Below are 17700 nucleotides of genomic sequence, written 5' to 3'. Positions count from 1 at the left end.
CCCTGCGGCTGAACAAAGCACCGGGGATGGGGTTGGAGACGGTTTGCTTTTGGTGAGCGTGCGCCTACAAAGCATGGCCACAGTGTGAGGATACATGTTTCTACAAATCTTTTCCACCATACTCACATCTCGTCAACCGCAATATCTCCTCCATCCTGCGATCTGCCAAAGCTCCCTGTCACCATGGCTTCAACTCGACGCACCAAGAACTTTGCCACCGACCCTCAGACCCCGATGTTCCTTTACACAATCCTCAAACAGCTGGACCTCAGATCGATCAACTGGAATGATGTCGCAGGCAGCCTTGGTATCTCCAATGGTCACGCAGCCCGCATGAGGTACAGCCGCATGAAGTCGCAGTTTGAAGGCAAGTCCAACCAAGTCAAACCACCAAAGCCGAAGAAGGACAACTCCAACACTACCGACAACAAGTCTTCCAAGACCAAAGCGAAGAACAAGCGGCTTCTTGAGGAAGAAGAGAATGAGCGGCTAGCCGACCAACGAGCAGCAAGTCAACAGGTCATGCAATCAGAGCTTGATTCCAAGAGATTCAAGGTCGAGCCGCACTCCTACGCGCATCCGTGGTATCCTATGTACATTGCAGATGCTGCGCAAACGTTCCCGAGCGCATTTTGGGGTCAACCAGCCATTCCTCTGCAGCCAGTCCCACAAGCCTCATATGGTCCGGTTGGGGTGCCTGCCCGGAATGTCGATCCAACGCCTCTTATCAAGACAGAGCCCAACATGACTTTGCCACCATACCACGACGATGTTGAGACGCCAACCACGACCATCAAGCAAGAACGCGAGGAATCTGTACGCCACTGTGAAGGAGCAGATGTCAGCACCACAATTGTAAAGAAGGAGCCAGGGACACTGGTGGAAGATGAGGCATTGCCTACCACAAGCCGCAACAGTGTCTCATTCGCATATCCCCTTTCTCGAACGATCAACGCCTTCTTCGGCCCTCAGCAAAGTGCACCGACTGCAACGCAGAGTCATTCATTTCCTGCCGACACATCCGCCTTTTCTACATCACAAACCTTCCCGCGGAACGCCTCCTCATTCAGTGGTCACGGGTACGGTCAGACTCCTTTTCCATGGCCTACCCAGTGCCCTGGTCCACACCCTGGGACACTTTCAACTGACGATGCTTGCGACAAGATGATACTGAACCCTTATGCTGCCTCTTATCAGGACATGCTCAACATGCCGTTGTACAGATTGTATCCAGAGACCTCCTCTTTGCAGACATTGCCAGAAAAAACTCAACGCATTGCACCTCAATCAAGCGTGGTCGATATACCAAATGTCGAGTTGCATCCAGAAGAAAACAATGGTCGGCTGCCACCTGCTCTCTCGACAACAGCAAGCCCACCGCCACCGGAGAGCCTGACGATAAAGCATAGCGGTGGAGTATCCAGCACCAGAACGTCGGTCACAGTTTCGGACAGTCACGTCTCCTCCAGCGGATCTGCTGTGCCTGCAGACATTAGTGTGCAGCCAGCAGCCATTCCCGACTTCATTGAAGTCGACTCAGATGATGAGGGCGAGGTCCAGACGTCTTCAACGACAGCAGCTAGAGACGTGTCTGAACCCAAGATCAAGAAGGAGGTTGCTGGGCTGTGACGGTGTGCAAGGATTACAGGTTGAAGTTTCCAGAGGATTGCGTTTTGACACGAGTAGATTATCGAATGGAGGGGTTTCTCACTAACAAAATGGACAGTGCTGGATGGGTTGTTGGCTTGTATGACGCTTATAGATGACTCGCTCGTTGATGAATGAGTGGTAATCTATGTATGAGTAGCATTGACTGTGTGTGTGTCTATGGCCTGTGTTTGCTACATTCTATTAATGGCGGGACTGGTGCCTGAGGCCAAAATGCGGGGGGCCCAATCAGAAGCAACTTGAAGGATGCGCAAGTCGTGGCGACGATGATGTTGGGATCGTCATTTATTCACTCATTCCACTCTTGCTTCTCTCCTCCTGCTCCTCCCACCCACTTCTTGTTCGCCATTGAAAGAGTCCATCATGTAGAGACTGCCTTTCTGTCCAAGTCACTCTATTACTGCAACATGTTCTCGTCATTCTCATCTCTCCCACGCTTTGGTCTCGGCCTTGGCCGGAGCTCAACCTCAGCTGCGGAAGCCATCGCCATCCCTCCAGTCGGGGTGCACGACGTCGAAACCTCCACAGACAAGCGAGGACGTGCGCTAAAGCATCTGCTGAAACTCAACCATGTCAACTTTTCTATCCTGTACAACCATTTGAGATTTCACAACCACACACCTCATGTAGGAGCTTCCATCTTCCCTGGGTCATCTATCTACTTCTAACATTCCACGTTTTCGCTTTCCCACCATAATTCATTACTCACGCTATGTGGCCTTATAGATCCTCGGCTCTGCATACCTCTTGTCGTCGTCCGCTGACCACTTACACGCCGTCTACGAGGACGCTGCTACAAACGAAGGCCATGAGCACTGGGTTGATTCACCCTCTGAGATCGCTCCCCACGACTACCGCGATTATCTGGGCAAACGTGAGTACCAGCGTGCATTCGTCGATTTTTTCGAAGACCAAGTGGTGCTCGCCGGCTATGACTGGAAACGGGTGGTCGAACAGTTTCTCTTTGAGCGGGGGAACGCAAAGAAGGGTGAGCCGAATGCAGAGCCCATTTTCAATTGCCTGACTGCAGGGCTGGGCCATCCCTTGATTCATCTCGGGTATGCGTATGAGCTGAATAGCCGCGAGGTGGCGATGGAGGCTCTCGGGCTTGCGGCGACGTGCTACGACGAGAAGCTCGCAAAGCTGTTGGCGACAGCAACGTCGACCGCACAATCCGCCAATTCGCCAGGTTACTCCACGAACAACCTGTTTGAGGTCTTTGACCGGCTCCACAACGACGGTCGCCTTGACGGGGTGTTTGACCACTACGGCGGGGACAACCTCACACACCTGCTGAGCGACCCGAGCCTGACCTCGATCCTCCTCGAACACTTCCGCGCGTGGCAGATTGTCGACCCGACGAGGGACTTTGCCCAGTCCCAGGCTTTGGCGACCGCGCTCCTCATCGCCAGCGGGCCCAGTGTCGGCGGCCACGGCTGGGACTTTTTCCTCGTGCACCTCCTGACGACGTCGCATGCCGTGAGGATCCTGATCCCCTTCCTCGACCCCCAACACCACCTCCCCCTGGTGAAGGAGTGGCTTCTGATCACCCTCGCGATCTACATCGCGCAGCTCCGCCCCCTCATCAAGACCGCGAACATCACCGACGTGGACCTACAGGGCCGCGACTGGGACTTTGTCATCCGCCAAGCCGTCGACAGCAAGTGGAAGTTTGACGCGCACTTTGTCAAGGCGTGTCGCGCCATGCGCGAGGCCGAGCGGGTCTGGGGCGGCCACGGCGACGACGACAAGTACTACCTCAAGGCGGCGGTCAAGTTTTCCAGCGAGTTCAACGACTGGGGCGGCTTTGGTGCCGAAGAGGGCGAAGGAGGCACGACGAGGGAAGTGAGCTGATCTCACACACACTCACTCACACAGAGTAAGAGAAAGAGTGAGACTGAGAGGGAAAAGGGGCAGGGAGATGGATATGGAATGAGAATGTAAACCAAAAGCGATAATATTTCAGAATGTAATATCCAAAAGGCTCTCTACACAGCTATCTATATCTGGCTATATACCCAGCTACACGACTCTGGCCACTCAGCCTCTCTATTTCCCCACCTAGGTATCTATCTACCATGTATTAATGAAATTGGACCAGTACCGAAACGACCCTACCACACTTGTCAATAACAGACAAGAATAAAAATGCCCTGGCGAAAGATATACACGCCTTTTTTACCGCCTACCGCCTACCGCCTACGTCGATCTACCCACCTATGGGCTTCGCAGTGTCCTTCAGAGGAATAAAAGATGGGGATGGGGATGGGGATGGGGATGGACACCAACGTGCGCTCTCCAATAGGGACAAGGAGCCTCATAGGGCGGGTTTCGCTCTTCAGTGACTAACAAACATGTCGGTCTTGCTCTCCGGTTTGGCCGGGCGGGCCTCGTCGGTTCGCCAAGAGGAGATGCATCGAGGCAAATGCGACAAATGTATGTAACGTATATCAGTCCCAAAGGGTTTCTGTTTGACCTGCTTTCTATTCTGCCCTGCCTGGTTGCCCAGACCTGCAATTGTGCAACGCGGACTCAAGTCGCTAGCAATTCGCTTCTTCTGCCTCTTCCCGGGTAACCATAGTCAGTGTCGCCCGTTAAGCACATGGCTACTGCAACCACAAACGAGCCTCCAAATAAACGCCATGTGACGGCAGAAAATGCTCGACGGTTCGTCGCCGATATCCTTCAGGGCAACGGCGTCTCCGAAGAGAATGCAAAGATCATCGCCGACTGTCTGATCCAGGCTGATCTGCGCGGGGTCGATACTCATGGCATGAACCGCATTCCATCGTACATGGAACGTGTCCGACAAGGAGTGCTCGATCCCACTGCCCAGCCCATATTCAATCAGATCACACCTGTGGTCGGTCAAGTCGATGGCCGGAATGCTTTTGGATTCCTATGCACACATCTGGGCATGGAGCACGCGATCGAGATGGCCCGCTCGTACGGAATTGGCATGGTCAGTGTCAAGCATTCCAACCACTTTGGAATGTCTGCTTGGATCGTACAGCAGGCCATTGACGCCGGAATGATGAGTCTGGTGTTTACAAACTCAAGCCCGGCACTACCAGTCTGGGGAGGTAGGGAGAAACTCATGGGCGTCAGTCCCATTGCTTGCGGTGCGCCTGCGGGGCAAGCGCCACCATTTATCCTTGACATGGCGCCCAGCGTTGCTGCGAGAGGGAAGATCTACAAGGCAAAGCGACGCGGAGAAAAGATTCCCCTTGACTGGGCGTTAGATAAGGATGGCAGGCAGACGGACGACCCCGAAGCAGCGTTGGAAGGTGTCATGCTGCCCATGGGCGGGCCCAAAGGGTCAGGTCTCTCGATTATGATGGACGTCTTCTCAGGAGTGCTCTCTGGCAGTGCATTTGCTGGCCATGTGACCAATCCGTACGACCCCAGTAGACCCGCCGACACGGGGCATTTCTTCGTTGTCATTAAACCTGACCTGTTCATGAGCTTGGAAGAGTTCAAGCAGCGCATGGATTATCTGTACCAGAGGGTTGTGGGGTGTGAGAAGATGGATGGGGTAGAACGGATATTCTTCCCAGGGGAGATCGAACAAATTACCGCGGTGGCGAGACTGGCGTCGGGGATTCCCTTGGTCGAAGCAGAGATTGATGCATTGAATGCGGAGGCTCTAAGGGTCAGCAAAAAGCAGCTGGTGCTTCTGGAGACTTAACCCCCTTTGACTCCTGCCTATCTGTGGCGCTGGGTCCTTGGATGGGATTCCCAGGGGCTGACATAACAATTGCATCTTGATGCGCATGGGAATTTAGGATCCGTCGGTGGCGTGTGTCTGTCTCCCCCCAGCCGCGTGCCCAACTCGCCAGCAAGCGAGATCGTTCGCCATCAAGCCACCTACGCGATCAAGCCTTTTCGTCATCTTGCATATGGCCCGGGTGTAAAAAAGGGGGGCGGCTGAGGGGTCATGATTTCAACAAGAGTCTCTTCTGCTCAAGGCCATGTCAGTCAGGAAGCACAGCAGTAGGGCCCGTGTTACCCATATCGTCCACAATTGGAGTGGTCATGATGGAAGAGCCCGAGATATAAGATTTGAACCAGAGAAGTTTTCGCAGGCGGTAACTGTGCCTCACTAGCCCTAGGTTCGTTGGTGTGTGACGGGAAGTTGTTGAACAAGGGTTGCATGTGGAGAAGTTGGCTTGTTAGGCATCATTTTGCGCCCAGTAATAACGAGAGAATACGATGAAGGAGACCAGTTTGCCAGCTTCCGACTTGCTGGGGGTCCTCTTTTTGAAGACCAGGGGTGGGAGAGGAAATCTCATGGGAATGATCTTCGTGTCGTCGAGGAGGCCATGGTGTCCCGCATATGCAGCCACCCAAACCTGCGGACTCGCTTCTCTTCCCACCTTCCTTTCGCGCAACGCGGCCACCTGGTGCCACCGCTACCACCACTGCCATCACTACCATCTTCTCACCTGCGCCACACGAACTCCAACCTGAACTGCATATAATCATATCCCTCTCGTTTTCTTTTACCTGATTTCACCGTCGATGTTGCAGGGGCAACTATTGTCTCTCATCCTATTAAGATTCCACCATCAGATTGTCCTTCCTTCGGCGCACGATCCCAAGACCAGAACATTTGACAACCGCCGCAACTGAGACCAACGAGCTCTTTCGCAGACTTCTGGTTGACCACATCTTCTTTGCCCCGACTGGCTCCTGGGTATCCTTCTTTTCGACATTTCTCACCCTCGTCTGGCGATCTACCGCGAAACCATTCATACTTATAGTCCAGTTTCCCCCGAATTCTGTCGTGCCACTGGTTAGGGCTTTTCGGTTATTCGGACATCTACTCAGTGCTTGTGAGAAAGATCCAATATATTTTGACCGGTCAAGAGTCGGTGGAGGGACAAACCAGGTATTGGAAGTCGGCCAATAACACCAAAATGCGAGCGTCCTGACGTCCTCACCCATGCCCCGGTCAGCACACGTCGCACGTAGGTACCAACGCAAAGTACCAAAGGGACTTTTATATTCTTCATCCGACACAAGCCTGTTTCTGGCTGCAGAGCTGCTTCCACAAACATGTCGGGACCAGCTTCGCCCGACTCCACAGACCCCTTCAAAGAGGCAAACCCTCCAGCACTTTCTACACAAAGAATTCCCAGTACCTCAGCATCCCCGACCTTGCTGCAGTACCAAACACCTCCGACATGGATACCTATAGCCCCCGTTCAGTCACAGGTCAGCATGTTCACTGGCCGATCTGATACCGAACAACTGGTATCGCCTTCGCCGTCAACAAGATCGGACGAAGGCAGGTTGCCTTTGAGTCCAGGATCTATCAATCGTGTCTTCCCTGTTCGTTCGACCGTTTCCATCGATCCCGTTGCTACTCCGATGCCTCGTATGGATCTGGCCGGTGGTTATCCTGGGATGAGACCTCCCATTGGCTCTAGAAACGCAAGTCGTCCTATCCTGGGACGTGTATCCACGTCGACGAGGCACGCGTCGGCGTCTGAAGCGTCAGACCCCGGCTCAACATCCTATTCCATGGGCAATATCGACCATCATTTTCTGAACAATATTGTCGCAGACGATGTTTCCACCAAGTCGGAAGTCTCAAGTATGTCTGGTGGAGTACCACTCTCCGTAGCGTCAGAACCAGGTTTGGTTACGGCACGCTTCAAGCATGTCGTAACTGACGGTGGCCATGCTGTGGTTACGGGAAGGGACGGGGAGACATTACAACGATGCGAAGATGAGCCAATTCATATTCCGGGTGCCATCCAGAGCTTTGGTCTTCTCATCGCTTTCCGTGAAGAGAACGAAAAGCTGGTTGTGCGCGTGGTAAGCGAAAATTCGGCGAAAATCATCGGCTATACACCTCCTCAACTCTTCAAACTTGACTCATTTCTCGACATCTTGGTCGAGGACCAAGCGGATAACTTGCTGGACCACCTGGACTTTATCCGTGAGGAAGGTGCAGGAGATGTCGTGGCGAACGGACCAGACGTTTTCCTGTTGTCGATCAAACCTCCGCAGGGCCGGACTCGTCGGTTATGGTGTGCTATGCATCTCTCGGAGACAGATCCAGGCCTAGTGATTTGCGAGTTCGAAATCGAAGACGATACGAGAAATCCACTGGCTTCCCCAGAAGACTTGACTCCTCCAGTACCTGAAAACACTCTTGGAAGTAATCCTACAGCTGAAGAACTCATGGACAGCACTGTCAATATCAGCAAGCCGTTACGCGTCTTGCGGAGTGCTCGTAAGAAGAGAACAGAGGCAGCAGCAATGGAGGTATTCAACATCATGTCCCAAGTACAAGAACAACTTGCCCGTGCGCCAACCTTACAAACCTTCCTCAAAGTCCTCATTGGCATCGTCAAGGAATTGACCGGCTTTCATCGTGTCATGATATACCAGTTTGACAATGCTTGGAATGGAAGAGTCGTTGCAGAACTTGTTGATCCTCGATCGACGTTGGACCTCTACAAAGGCTTGAATTTTCCCGCATCCGACATACCCAAACAAGCACGAGACCTGTACAAGATCAACAAAGTCCGCTTGCTCTATGATCGTGATCAGGAGACTTCCCGACTCGTATGCAGAACTGTGGAAGACCTTGAGAAACCTCTCGACATGACGCATGCGAACCTTCGTGCGATGTCTCCGATCCACCTCAAATACCTCGCCAACATGGGCGTTCGGTCATCTATGTCAATTTCGATAAACGCCTTCAATGAACTGTGGGGACTGATCTCTTGCCATTCGTATGGAAGCAAGGGGATGAGGGTGTCATTTCCCATCCGCAAAATGTGCCGGCTAGTCGGCGAAACTGCCTCTCGCAATGTGGAGCGTCTTTCCTACGCTTCTAGATTGCAGGCTCGTAAGCTTATCAACACCTCCTCCACCGCCACAAACCCATCGGGATACATCGTGGCCTCCTCTGACGATCTATTGAAATTGTTCGACGCCGACGTCGGTGCACTTTCTATCAGGGACGAGACGAAGATTCTGGGAAACCCCCGGGGTCATCTTCAAGAGGTCCTTGCAATGGTCGAATATCTCCGAATGAGAGGGATGAGCGCGGTGTTCTGCTCTCAGGACATCAGCAACGATTTTCCTGATTTGCGATACGAACCAGGCTGGAAATTTCTGGCTGGTGTCCTTTTCGTCCCTTTGTCGACTGGTGGGAATGACTTTATTGCCTTCTTCCGTAAAGGCGTGTTACAAGAAGTTAAATGGGCCGGCAATCCCTACGAAAAATTTGTCAGGGAAGGGACCGAAGGCTATCTTGAACCCAGAACGAGCTTCAAAGCGTGGAGCGAGACCATCGTTGGCCGATGTCGAGATTGGACAGATGAAGAGGTAGAGACAGCATCGGTCTTATGCCTTGTCTACGGCAAATTCATCGAGGTCTGGCGTCAGAAAGAGGCAGCCCTCCAAAACAGCCAGCTGACTCGTCTTCTGCTTGCCAATTCCGCGCATGAGGTTCGTACCCCATTGAATGCAATCATCAACTACTTGGAAATTGCGCTCGAAGGTCAGCTGGACCGGGACACACGAGAGAACTTGGCTAGGTCCCATTCTGCCTCGAAATCGTTGGTTTATGTCATCAACGATCTCCTGGACCTTACGAAAACAGAGGGTGGTCAAACTCTGGTGAAAGACGAGCCGTTCAACCTCTTGAACACCTTGAAAGACGCCACTGATCCTTTCATCGGCGATGCCAAGCGAAAGAATTTACAGTACGAGGTTATGATTCAGCCCGAGCTGCCTCAACAGGTCATTGGCGATCATCGAAGAGTTCGACAGGTGGTATCAAACCTCATTGCGAACGCAATACAACACACAAAAGAAGGGAGTGTAATCGTCCAAGTATACACCTTACCAACTCTTCAGGTGCAAGGCAAGACTGAGATCGAAGTTGTTGTCGAGGATTCCGGAATAGGGATGTCTCAGACCAAAGTCGACGCGTTGTTTAGAGAACTTGAAGAAGTTTCCTACGAAGAGGATCTGCCGAGCCCTACAGCAATCACGAGTGATAGATTCATCGATAGAACCCAGTCGGAAAACATCACCCTTGGTCTAGGTCTTGCTGTTGTTGCACGCACCATTCGGAATATGAATGGACAGTTGCGAGTGAAGACGGAAGAGGGAAAGGGTTCTCGTTTTGTCATTGTTCTAAACTTTGAAAACGAAGCGTCCGAGCCAGCTCCATCAGACAATCTTCCACGATCTTCGGAGGCCACGTCTCGACCCTCCACATCTTCCGGGCCGCGTGAAGGCGAGGTCACCTTGATTTACAAGAATCCTCCAAAAACCCCTGAGCCGCCTCCCTTTAGTCGCAGAGAAAGTGCGGGCAGTGTGAACAGCCTGGCAAGTCTCAAGAGCGGAAAGAGTGCTCCGAGTCTCAAAAGCGAGGCAAGTCAAAGGAGTGACGCCGACAGACTTATTGATGCTATTCAGCAGCCTCTACATTTGGCTGAAAAGCCGAGCAGCAGCTCTAGTCCTAGCACCAAAGAGTCACGTCGCATTTCTCGAGATTTAGCTGACGCCTTTTCAAACACTCCCAAAACTAGAAGTCTTCCTTCTCCGAGAGAGCTGAAGTCTGCGTTCTCCCGAACAGGAGGATCGGAAAGGATAAAGGACTCTGGAACCCCACTGCGGCCTGTCCGAGTTTCTGATAACCATCCTGAACAGCCCAGCGGGTCGCTATCTGGGCCCAGGGTCCTCTTCGAAGAGCCGGAGTCGGTGGGCACACGATCTGATACGACTGAAACGCCAAAGGTCACATCGTCCGATAACTTCTCGGTCTTAGTTGCGGAGGACGACCCTATCAACAGCAAAATAATGAGGAAACGTCTAGAAAAGCTTGGACATGCAGTTCATATGACAGTGAATGGTGAAGAGTGTTCTTCGGCACACGGCGAACAGCCTGCTTCGTTCGATGCCATTCTTATGGATCTTCAAATGCCCATCGTGGACGGATTCAGCTCCACGAAGATGATTCGATCGTTCGAAAAAACCCACAGCAAGTCGTGTCTCTCCAGTAGAGCTGGTTACAATGGACGAATCCCTATCTTCGCGGTCTCTGCTTGTTTGGTCGAAAAGGAGCACGACAAATATGTGCAAACAGGCTTTGACGGGTGGATATTGAAACCAGTGGACTTCAAGCGAGTGGATCTGCTGTTGAAGGGCATTGTCGACCAGGAAGCTCGGAATGAATGTGTCTATGAATCGGGCAAATGGGAAAGAGGAGGGTGGTTTTCGCCTCGGGACGAGCATCAGTATCCTTTTGGTATCTACACCAAGCCGAGTGGGGAGACGCCAACGAAGCAATCAGAACAAAGTGAATTCGACGTGACAAGAACCACTTCGGCCGAGCAATCGCCACCTTCGGAGGCAACTGTTGTCCCAGACAATGAAAGCACACGATGAAGGCAGTCAATTGGGGGACTGAATGCTACCCAAAGGCTCAAGGAGGGCATCCCTTTTGACGGAGAGTGTCCTGATTTCGTTCCTAACTCTGAATACGATTATGTGTGTATGAATACGTGCTACGAGTTCTGCGACGAGGTTTTCTCTTGGGAGCGAGGTTCAAGGGAGTCAATGTTCAAGGGGGACGGGAGTGGTTTCCCCTGTTTACAAAATGGGTAACAAAAGAGTGTCCGACAGATAGATATATCGAGACCACTCAGAAGACGAAAAATGAACAAGACGTTCTTCTCCAGAAAAGTCCTCCGAAAAAGGTTGAGTGAACCTTGCCCGCACGCGTTCACAGAGTCATTCATGTCTTACGCAAAGGACGACTTGATATGATCAATAAAAGTCTTGAGAGCTATAAACTCAAGATGTCGTAAATCATCCCAAGCATTAACACCACCGTTCGACTTTGACATTGACACCCACAATATCCCTGTACCAAAGACTCTGGGTCACCTTTTATCCCCCTTCTCCCTTTTCCCTTTCCAACTTGTCCAATCCTCACCGTGTTGTGATATTACTAGGTACCTTCGGTACCTCACCGCGCCGTGTGTTTGTTATCTTGTTATCTTATATTATTTGGGGAGGCGGAAGAGATTCGACTCCTCGATCTCGGTCCACAGCCGGAAGCCGTCCGAGTCGTTGGTGTAGCTGTACCACAGGAACATGCCGAGGCGGTCGCGCATGGTCGACCAGTTGGCAATATCCATGTGGCGGGTCAGGTCGTCCAGCATGGTGCGGTACCACAGGCGGTCAGGGGATCCGATGGCGGCGATGGCGCCCATGGTCGCGGCCCAGAGGATCAGGTCTGACGCCTCGTTCCACCACGGTCGGAGCGACGGATCGAGCAGCTGCTTCTGGATGTCGCGGGCCAGGCGGTGGAAGGGCGCGGCGATCGCGGGCAGCGGAAACACCACGAGCAGGTTATAGACGAGTGTGCCCAGCCGCGCGAGACGGAGTAGAGGGTGCTCGTCCTGGAGGTCGTTGGGCAGCGGCGTCAGGAACAGCAGGCTGTGCTGTACAAAGTTTCTCTCATTCGCGATGAAGCCCAAATGCTGGGCTTCGGGCCTCCCCGTGACATGGTCGTCCACGGCGAAGGTGTACTGGATGATCCACTTCAGAACGACGAGGAGTTTTTCGGACATCTCGTGCCCGAGAATCTCTGGGAGGACGCGAAATCCTCGGCCGAGGCCGACCAGCGGATGGGTTTTTCTCGACGAGGCATTCAAAGATCCAATGACGTCGTCATACATCATCGCGTACGACAGCAGGGGTCTTGTGAGAGTCTGGCTGGCAAGGATGATGTCTCCGCTATCAGATTTGCGGAGTCAGCGTCAGGCTGCAGGTTCGAGGGGAAAGGAGGACGACGACTTACAAAGAAATCGCTTGCGCTAGCCCGGGCAGCCTGATTTTCGAAAGACCTCCGCGAAGATCCAACATTTTGGCCAGGCCTTGCAGGTGCACACCGACAGTATGCAGGCGACCCCCATACAGATGAAGGAGTTGCAACGTGGTCAGTGGACCTTGGGATGGTACCGGACCGGCAAGATAGACTCGAGGCTCTCCGTGATAGGAGAGAGCGTATACAGCCAGGATATTTTCATCCTCGCAACTCACCGAAACATCGGCAAACTTCTGGTGCACGCCTCGAATGGTTTCGGTGTAGCATTGCATCTGTTCCGGTGATTGGGCGGGGGACAAGCGGAGAATGCGATTGCGTGTGAGTTGACAAAATAACGAGGCGTGAAAGAGGCTGCGATCGCGAAAGGTCATCTTAAGCCATTTCTCTGAGTGTGGACTGAGGGTCTGCCCGTTCTCGGGCGGGAACATTATACACAGGAAGCTATTCACTGACCGCCACAGTCAGTCTCCTCTGGTTGACTCTACTCCAAACGGCCCAGCACATACCTTGATCGAGCACAGGGCTCACAAACTCCTTGGGTAAGTCGGATGGGTATGTTTCAAAGGGGTCATGGTGGCCAGAGACCAGCAAGCTTGACAGGCTGGCGCTGGAAATCGAGACCAGCTCTCCTGCTGACCCCGGCGACTCTGTAGCGAAGTCGGTTGCCTCATCTTCAGTTTTGGGTGTCCTGTCATCGCTATCTGTTGAGGAAGACCCTATCGTCTGAGGAGTCGCGGGGGCGAGGACCCTCTTGGTAGGCCTGACCTGGCTGCGGATTGAAGAACGACGTCTTGCTGCTACCGGCCGACTTGAGGCGCCATCGGTGGATTTCTTGACCCGCCGCCAGTGGTAGTTGGAAGCATTGGAGCGAACGAGGGTCTTATTGCGCGAGCGTTCGGCGTCGGTGGAGGGGTTTGCGGTGACAAACTGAAAGGTCTTGGAGGCGGAGGAGGAGACAGGGCTCGAGGCTGTGATTCCAGCGCTGGGATCTGGCCGAGGGGTCACGGCTTGCGCCTTGTGCATGTCCTGCCGTTGCTAGACATAATCTTGGACAAAAACCTAGCCGACAGGAAATGAAGATGAATTGGGAGGTGTGCCAGCCCTTTGACAGCCGCAGTTTGGAAATCAAGAGGGTGACCGACAGGCATGGCGCTCGCTAACTGGTGTGGGGTTTGCCTCGAAAATCTGGTTCCACGGTTCCCATGCAGGTCACAGGGCCCCATGGCCCGCGGTGTGTTGAAACCGAAGCCTGAAATTCGACTTGTCCGGACGGGGAGGGGGTGGGAGGGGCTCACTAGGCTTCCTAGTCTGGGTGCACCAATAGTGGTTGGCTAAAATGGACAATTCGAGGGCGCAGTCAAGGCGTTGTTGGGCGTTTGAGGGCATAGTGGAGGGGAAGAAATTCGATGGATTTTATCCGGGGCGCAGGCGACGCTGTTGTGGCTGCGAAACCTTGACCCCCGCAGCCTGCACATTGACAACCTCCACGCTTTCCTTTCTCAGGGTGTTGACGTCGACAACTTGAAGCAATGGTGGGATTTGCCAAAACCCTATAACCAGGGTTTCAGGGGTTGAATGGTCTGTAAATAAAGGTGAAGATCGCGTGGAGACGAACGACAGGGACAAAGCGCGGACTCGAACACTAGGTATTATGCCACAGACTCGTTGTCTAGGTAGTCCCGATATGGCAGACACACCCTCAACCAGGCGAGGATCAGCGTCTATACAAGTAGATGTAAAGCAAGCACCCGTTTCCTGTCATCATCTCTTGTCTCTTGCAATCTTCGCTTGGACAATTGTCTGGCGAGACCAGCGAGCAAAGCTGACGTCATTCGACCTGGAAACGAGGCTGCGGTAATGGTTGGATCTCATGACAATCGACATCATTTATGCTAGGATACATACTGACATACCTCTCTTGTAAGCACTATATCTTTCCATTGCCATTCACATACACATCAGCAGCATTGTGTTTCTCTCCCGTCACACTAGAAGAGGGAGGAAAATGCCTCGTCGTCCAAAGAGGAGAAAGACAGCACCCGACTCATCAGTAGTCGATGGACCGCCTCCAGCCATCGTGAATACTTCTCCTTTCGAGGGAAAACTTGACATTGACGCCAATATGAAAGCTGGAGGAGAGGAACATACCGTGGTCGCTGCGGAGAGCGATGAAGTCCAGATTGACTCAACCAGCAACGCCAGCGAAGCACCCACGTTTGACGACATTGATCCCACCGACCCCGTCGACCGCGCAATCTTTGAGGAAGAACATGTTCCATATTATGATGCCAACGATGAAGGTGTCACCCGCTCCAAGGGGAATGAACACATAAGCGGCAAACGACAGGGGGATGGCTTCAACGCCCTAAAATCCTTCCGCGGCCAGATATACACGGGCATGGCCATTGGCGGCTCACACACGTGGAACTACGACCAGGGAGTCTGGAAAGAAACCAAAGTCGAGCCGGACCTCTGGAAAATCGACTACGAGACGACCAAGCGACGGGCGCGGAACGCTCCCAAGGGGAGCGGCGCGCCCGTGGGCACAGAGTATCATTGGCTGATAGTTGCTCATCAGGTTCGGGATCGCCCTCTCTTCTACCCTATCCTTTGACATGGAGTGTATCATTTTGTCACTGGCGGAGCAACACACAGCTAACTATGGGGATGTCACGGTTACAATTGGATGAGTCTAGCACGTCAAGAAAACCGACGCAAACACGTACACAACCCACCTCATCGGGTCCAAGTACAAGCTCGCGCACAAGAGCGTCAATTCCACGTCGTGGTCTGTGCCGACGGTCAAGGCCCAGCGCGAGCGGGAGATCGAGCTGCTCGAAGACGCGAAGCGCAGGGTGCAGGGCCTCCCGCCCGTTCTGGCCGGCGAGAGGGTAAAAGTGGGAAAGGGGACGGAAAGGGGCCAGCAGAAACTGGACGCTTTGTTCTCGAGGTCGGGCAAGGTGAGTGGAAGTGATGATCGGGGTGGGAAGAGGAAACGCAGCGAGGTTGAGGGCGAGGGCGAGGGCAAAGGGGAGGAGGCAACGTAGGCAAGGGATGGACAGATGGGAGGCAAGACACAGACAAAGACTTGGAGATTCCGTACGAATGTACCGAGTCCATTACTGTTGAAAGGGTCAGTCTGGCCATTCGCCATTGAACCTTGATTGGCGTCAACATGAAAGAACAAGACTTTATTTCCGAGGTCTTCGGCGGAAGAGCAGAGGAGAGGAGAGGCTCATTCCGGGTTGGAAAAGGTCTTTGGAGCACCAACACTTGCCAAACTTACAGAGTCCCTCTTAAGTTGTAAGTCGAATCACACTTACACTTCCTTCACCTTGGCCGATGGATCTTGGGAAGAGGACGACCCAACCGAGCAGTAATGAGACGAGCCAAAGATGCGAGATGCGCAGGTCGGTGATGTCGATAAAATTTGTTACATACTGTTTGTTTTATGCAGTTTCTTCCATCGGGGAAGACACCCTGATCTTAATCCAAATGGTCCCGCCACCATTCACGCCATGCTTGTGATATCACGATGTCCACGCCAACCAACCGAGGGAGATGAAACCCGTACAACATTCTCAAATTTTATAAAAATTATAATAAAACTTCTCGCTGTGATCTTGTTCCTCACACATGCTCTTTCATCGTTGCTGCGCCCCATAACCGTACCCGCCATTCCCATAGCCAGTCTGCGGCGTGTATGCATTATACCCGAAATTGCCCGTCGAGTTGTTGTTGTGGAAATCGTCGACCCTGACCTGTCCGGAATACCCGTGATTGTAGTCCGAGTCTGCGGCGTGGTCCCTCAGGCGTAATCTCGAATCTTGAGCTGCGTGCGGGTTGTAGTCTCCAATCCCGTAGGGCAATCCGTCTTGGGGAGCCTCGTGGTGGTTGAGCAGTCCCGACCCCGCGGAGTTTCTGTTCAGGTCGTCCAGTTTCACCTCTGCACCGCCTCGCGCAGCATCAGCGCCCATCTGGTTGTACTTCCCGAGCTTGGTCTCGGCGCGCCGGGTCCGCACATCCAACACAATCAGGGCGATCTGGGCGAGCAACCCAAAAACCTCGAAGGAATACAGCGCCTTGTAGATGCGACAGATCATCATGCCATCGTCAGAGGCCCAATTTGCTCGAGAGCAGCTGTGGCCGAGTGTGCCGTACATGTTCCATGTCAAGAGACAGTAGCCGACCAGCCAGACGATGAAGACTGTGACGTTGAGGATCAAGTTTAACAGAGGCGAGAGGAAGAAGCAGGTGTACACCAACGAGGTGAGGAAGAGCGAGATCAGGGAGAGGACGGAAGAGGCGAGCACCTGAGAAGTCCAAGAGTCAGTACAATCAACGTTGAATTTTGCCAATAGCCGGGCGCCAAGTTATTTCTCGCTGGTGTCGATATAACGTACAATGATCAACGTCCAGGGCAACTTAAACCCATCGTGACGCAGCTGAATGCAGAAATATATCAAGATCCCACTGACAATCGCAGCACTGATGAACGCGATCGCGCGGATAAGATGGAAGGCCGGTCGGGGGTAGACCTGCGGGCGTGACTTCATTTTGGAGGGCATGATAGAACAGGGGTCGCCTCTAGGAGGCAGACGGAGGGAGGTACGGCGTATATAGCAGTCGCAGACGGTAATGCAGATGTCGTGGCCTGCCGAGGCCGCCCCTTGTGCCGGATCAGAGGCGGTGCGTTTCGAAATTTGCGAATGGCAGTGCTGGAAACGGGGCGGGCGTGCTCAGTGCTCAATTGCTCCTGAAACGCGAGTGGTATCAGGCACAACAAACAAATGTTAGAGAAGCTGTAACACAGAGCTGCGTGGAAAGATATTCACACAACCAAGGAACGAGTTACAGAGAAGGCCAGTATATCAGAATAGAGCACGGGGTAAATTCCAAGAGAAGGTGACGACGCCATGGTTGGGTTAGTCTTTCTTGTCGGTTTCACCCGTTTACGTTGATCATCTGAGTGAGGCTGAGTTACAGCCTTGAACTGAAAATAGATCCGCGCTAAGCCATTTTAAGCAATTGGCCCATGATGTGCTGGTAGTGGAAACTCAAGTCCGCCAATCATGAAGCCCGTTTTCAGGGCAGGCAACGGTCCAGGAGGCTCTGCCACGAATGCTCTCTTTATATATCAGCGAAGAGAGCATGCAGATAAAACA

At 52.9% G+C, this 17700-nt stretch overlaps 7 protein-coding genes across 7 annotated transcripts; 5 read left to right on the top strand and 2 right to left on the bottom strand.

The window, feature by feature from the left end:
* Positions 1-183: 183 nt before the first annotated feature.
* On the top strand, positions 184-1629 carry AYO20_02277 (hypothetical protein; the record flags this gene model as incomplete). The annotated part of the gene is made up of 1 exon (XM_022640582.1): positions 184-1629. One exon carries the CDS (start codon positions 184-186, stop codon positions 1627-1629), a length of 1446 nt encoding a protein of 481 aa, XP_022503639.1.
* Positions 1630-2075: 446 nt separating this feature from the next.
* Positions 2076-3522, top strand: AYO20_02276 (hypothetical protein; the record flags this gene model as incomplete). The annotated part of the gene is made up of 2 exons (XM_022640581.1): positions 2076-2294; positions 2395-3522. The coding sequence occupies 2 exons, from the start codon at positions 2076-2078 to the stop codon at positions 3520-3522; spliced, it is 1347 nt and encodes a 448-aa protein (XP_022503638.1).
* A 748-nt stretch (positions 3523-4270) lies between these two features.
* Positions 4271-5356, top strand: AYO20_02275 (hypothetical protein; the record flags this gene model as incomplete). The annotated part of the gene is made up of 1 exon (XM_022640580.1): positions 4271-5356. The coding sequence occupies one exon, from the start codon at positions 4271-4273 to the stop codon at positions 5354-5356; it is 1086 nt and encodes a 361-aa protein (XP_022503637.1).
* A 1370-nt stretch (positions 5357-6726) lies between these two features.
* Positions 6727-11088, top strand: AYO20_02274 (hypothetical protein; the record flags this gene model as incomplete). Its single annotated transcript, XM_022640579.1, has 1 exon — positions 6727-11088. The coding sequence occupies one exon, from the start codon at positions 6727-6729 to the stop codon at positions 11086-11088; it is 4362 nt and encodes a 1453-aa protein (XP_022503636.1).
* Positions 11089-11708: 620 nt separating this feature from the next.
* Positions 11709-13558, bottom strand: AYO20_02273 (hypothetical protein; the record flags this gene model as incomplete). Its single annotated transcript, XM_022640578.1, has 3 exons — positions 11709-12444; positions 12509-12983; positions 13042-13558. The coding sequence occupies 3 exons, from the start codon at positions 13556-13558 to the stop codon at positions 11709-11711; spliced, it is 1728 nt and encodes a 575-aa protein (XP_022503635.1).
* A 982-nt stretch (positions 13559-14540) lies between these two features.
* Positions 14541-15582, top strand: AYO20_02272 (hypothetical protein; the record flags this gene model as incomplete). Its single annotated transcript, XM_022640577.1, has 2 exons — positions 14541-15113; positions 15232-15582. 2 exons carry the CDS (start codon positions 14541-14543, stop codon positions 15580-15582), a joined length of 924 nt encoding a protein of 307 aa, XP_022503634.1.
* Positions 15583-16179: 597 nt separating this feature from the next.
* Positions 16180-17091, bottom strand: AYO20_02271 (hypothetical protein; the record flags this gene model as incomplete). The annotated part of the gene is made up of 2 exons (XM_022640576.1): positions 16180-16848; positions 16939-17091. 2 exons carry the CDS (start codon positions 17089-17091, stop codon positions 16180-16182), a joined length of 822 nt encoding a protein of 273 aa, XP_022503633.1.
* Positions 17092-17700: the final 609 nt, after the last annotated feature.

Source organism: Fonsecaea nubica (genome assembly GCF_001646965.1).
Source record: "Fonsecaea nubica strain CBS 269.64 chromosome Unknown Scaff9, whole genome shotgun sequence".
Taxonomy (NCBI): Eukaryota; Fungi; Ascomycota; class Eurotiomycetes; order Chaetothyriales; family Herpotrichiellaceae; genus Fonsecaea; species Fonsecaea nubica.
This window is presented reverse-complemented; position numbering and strand designations above follow the sequence as displayed.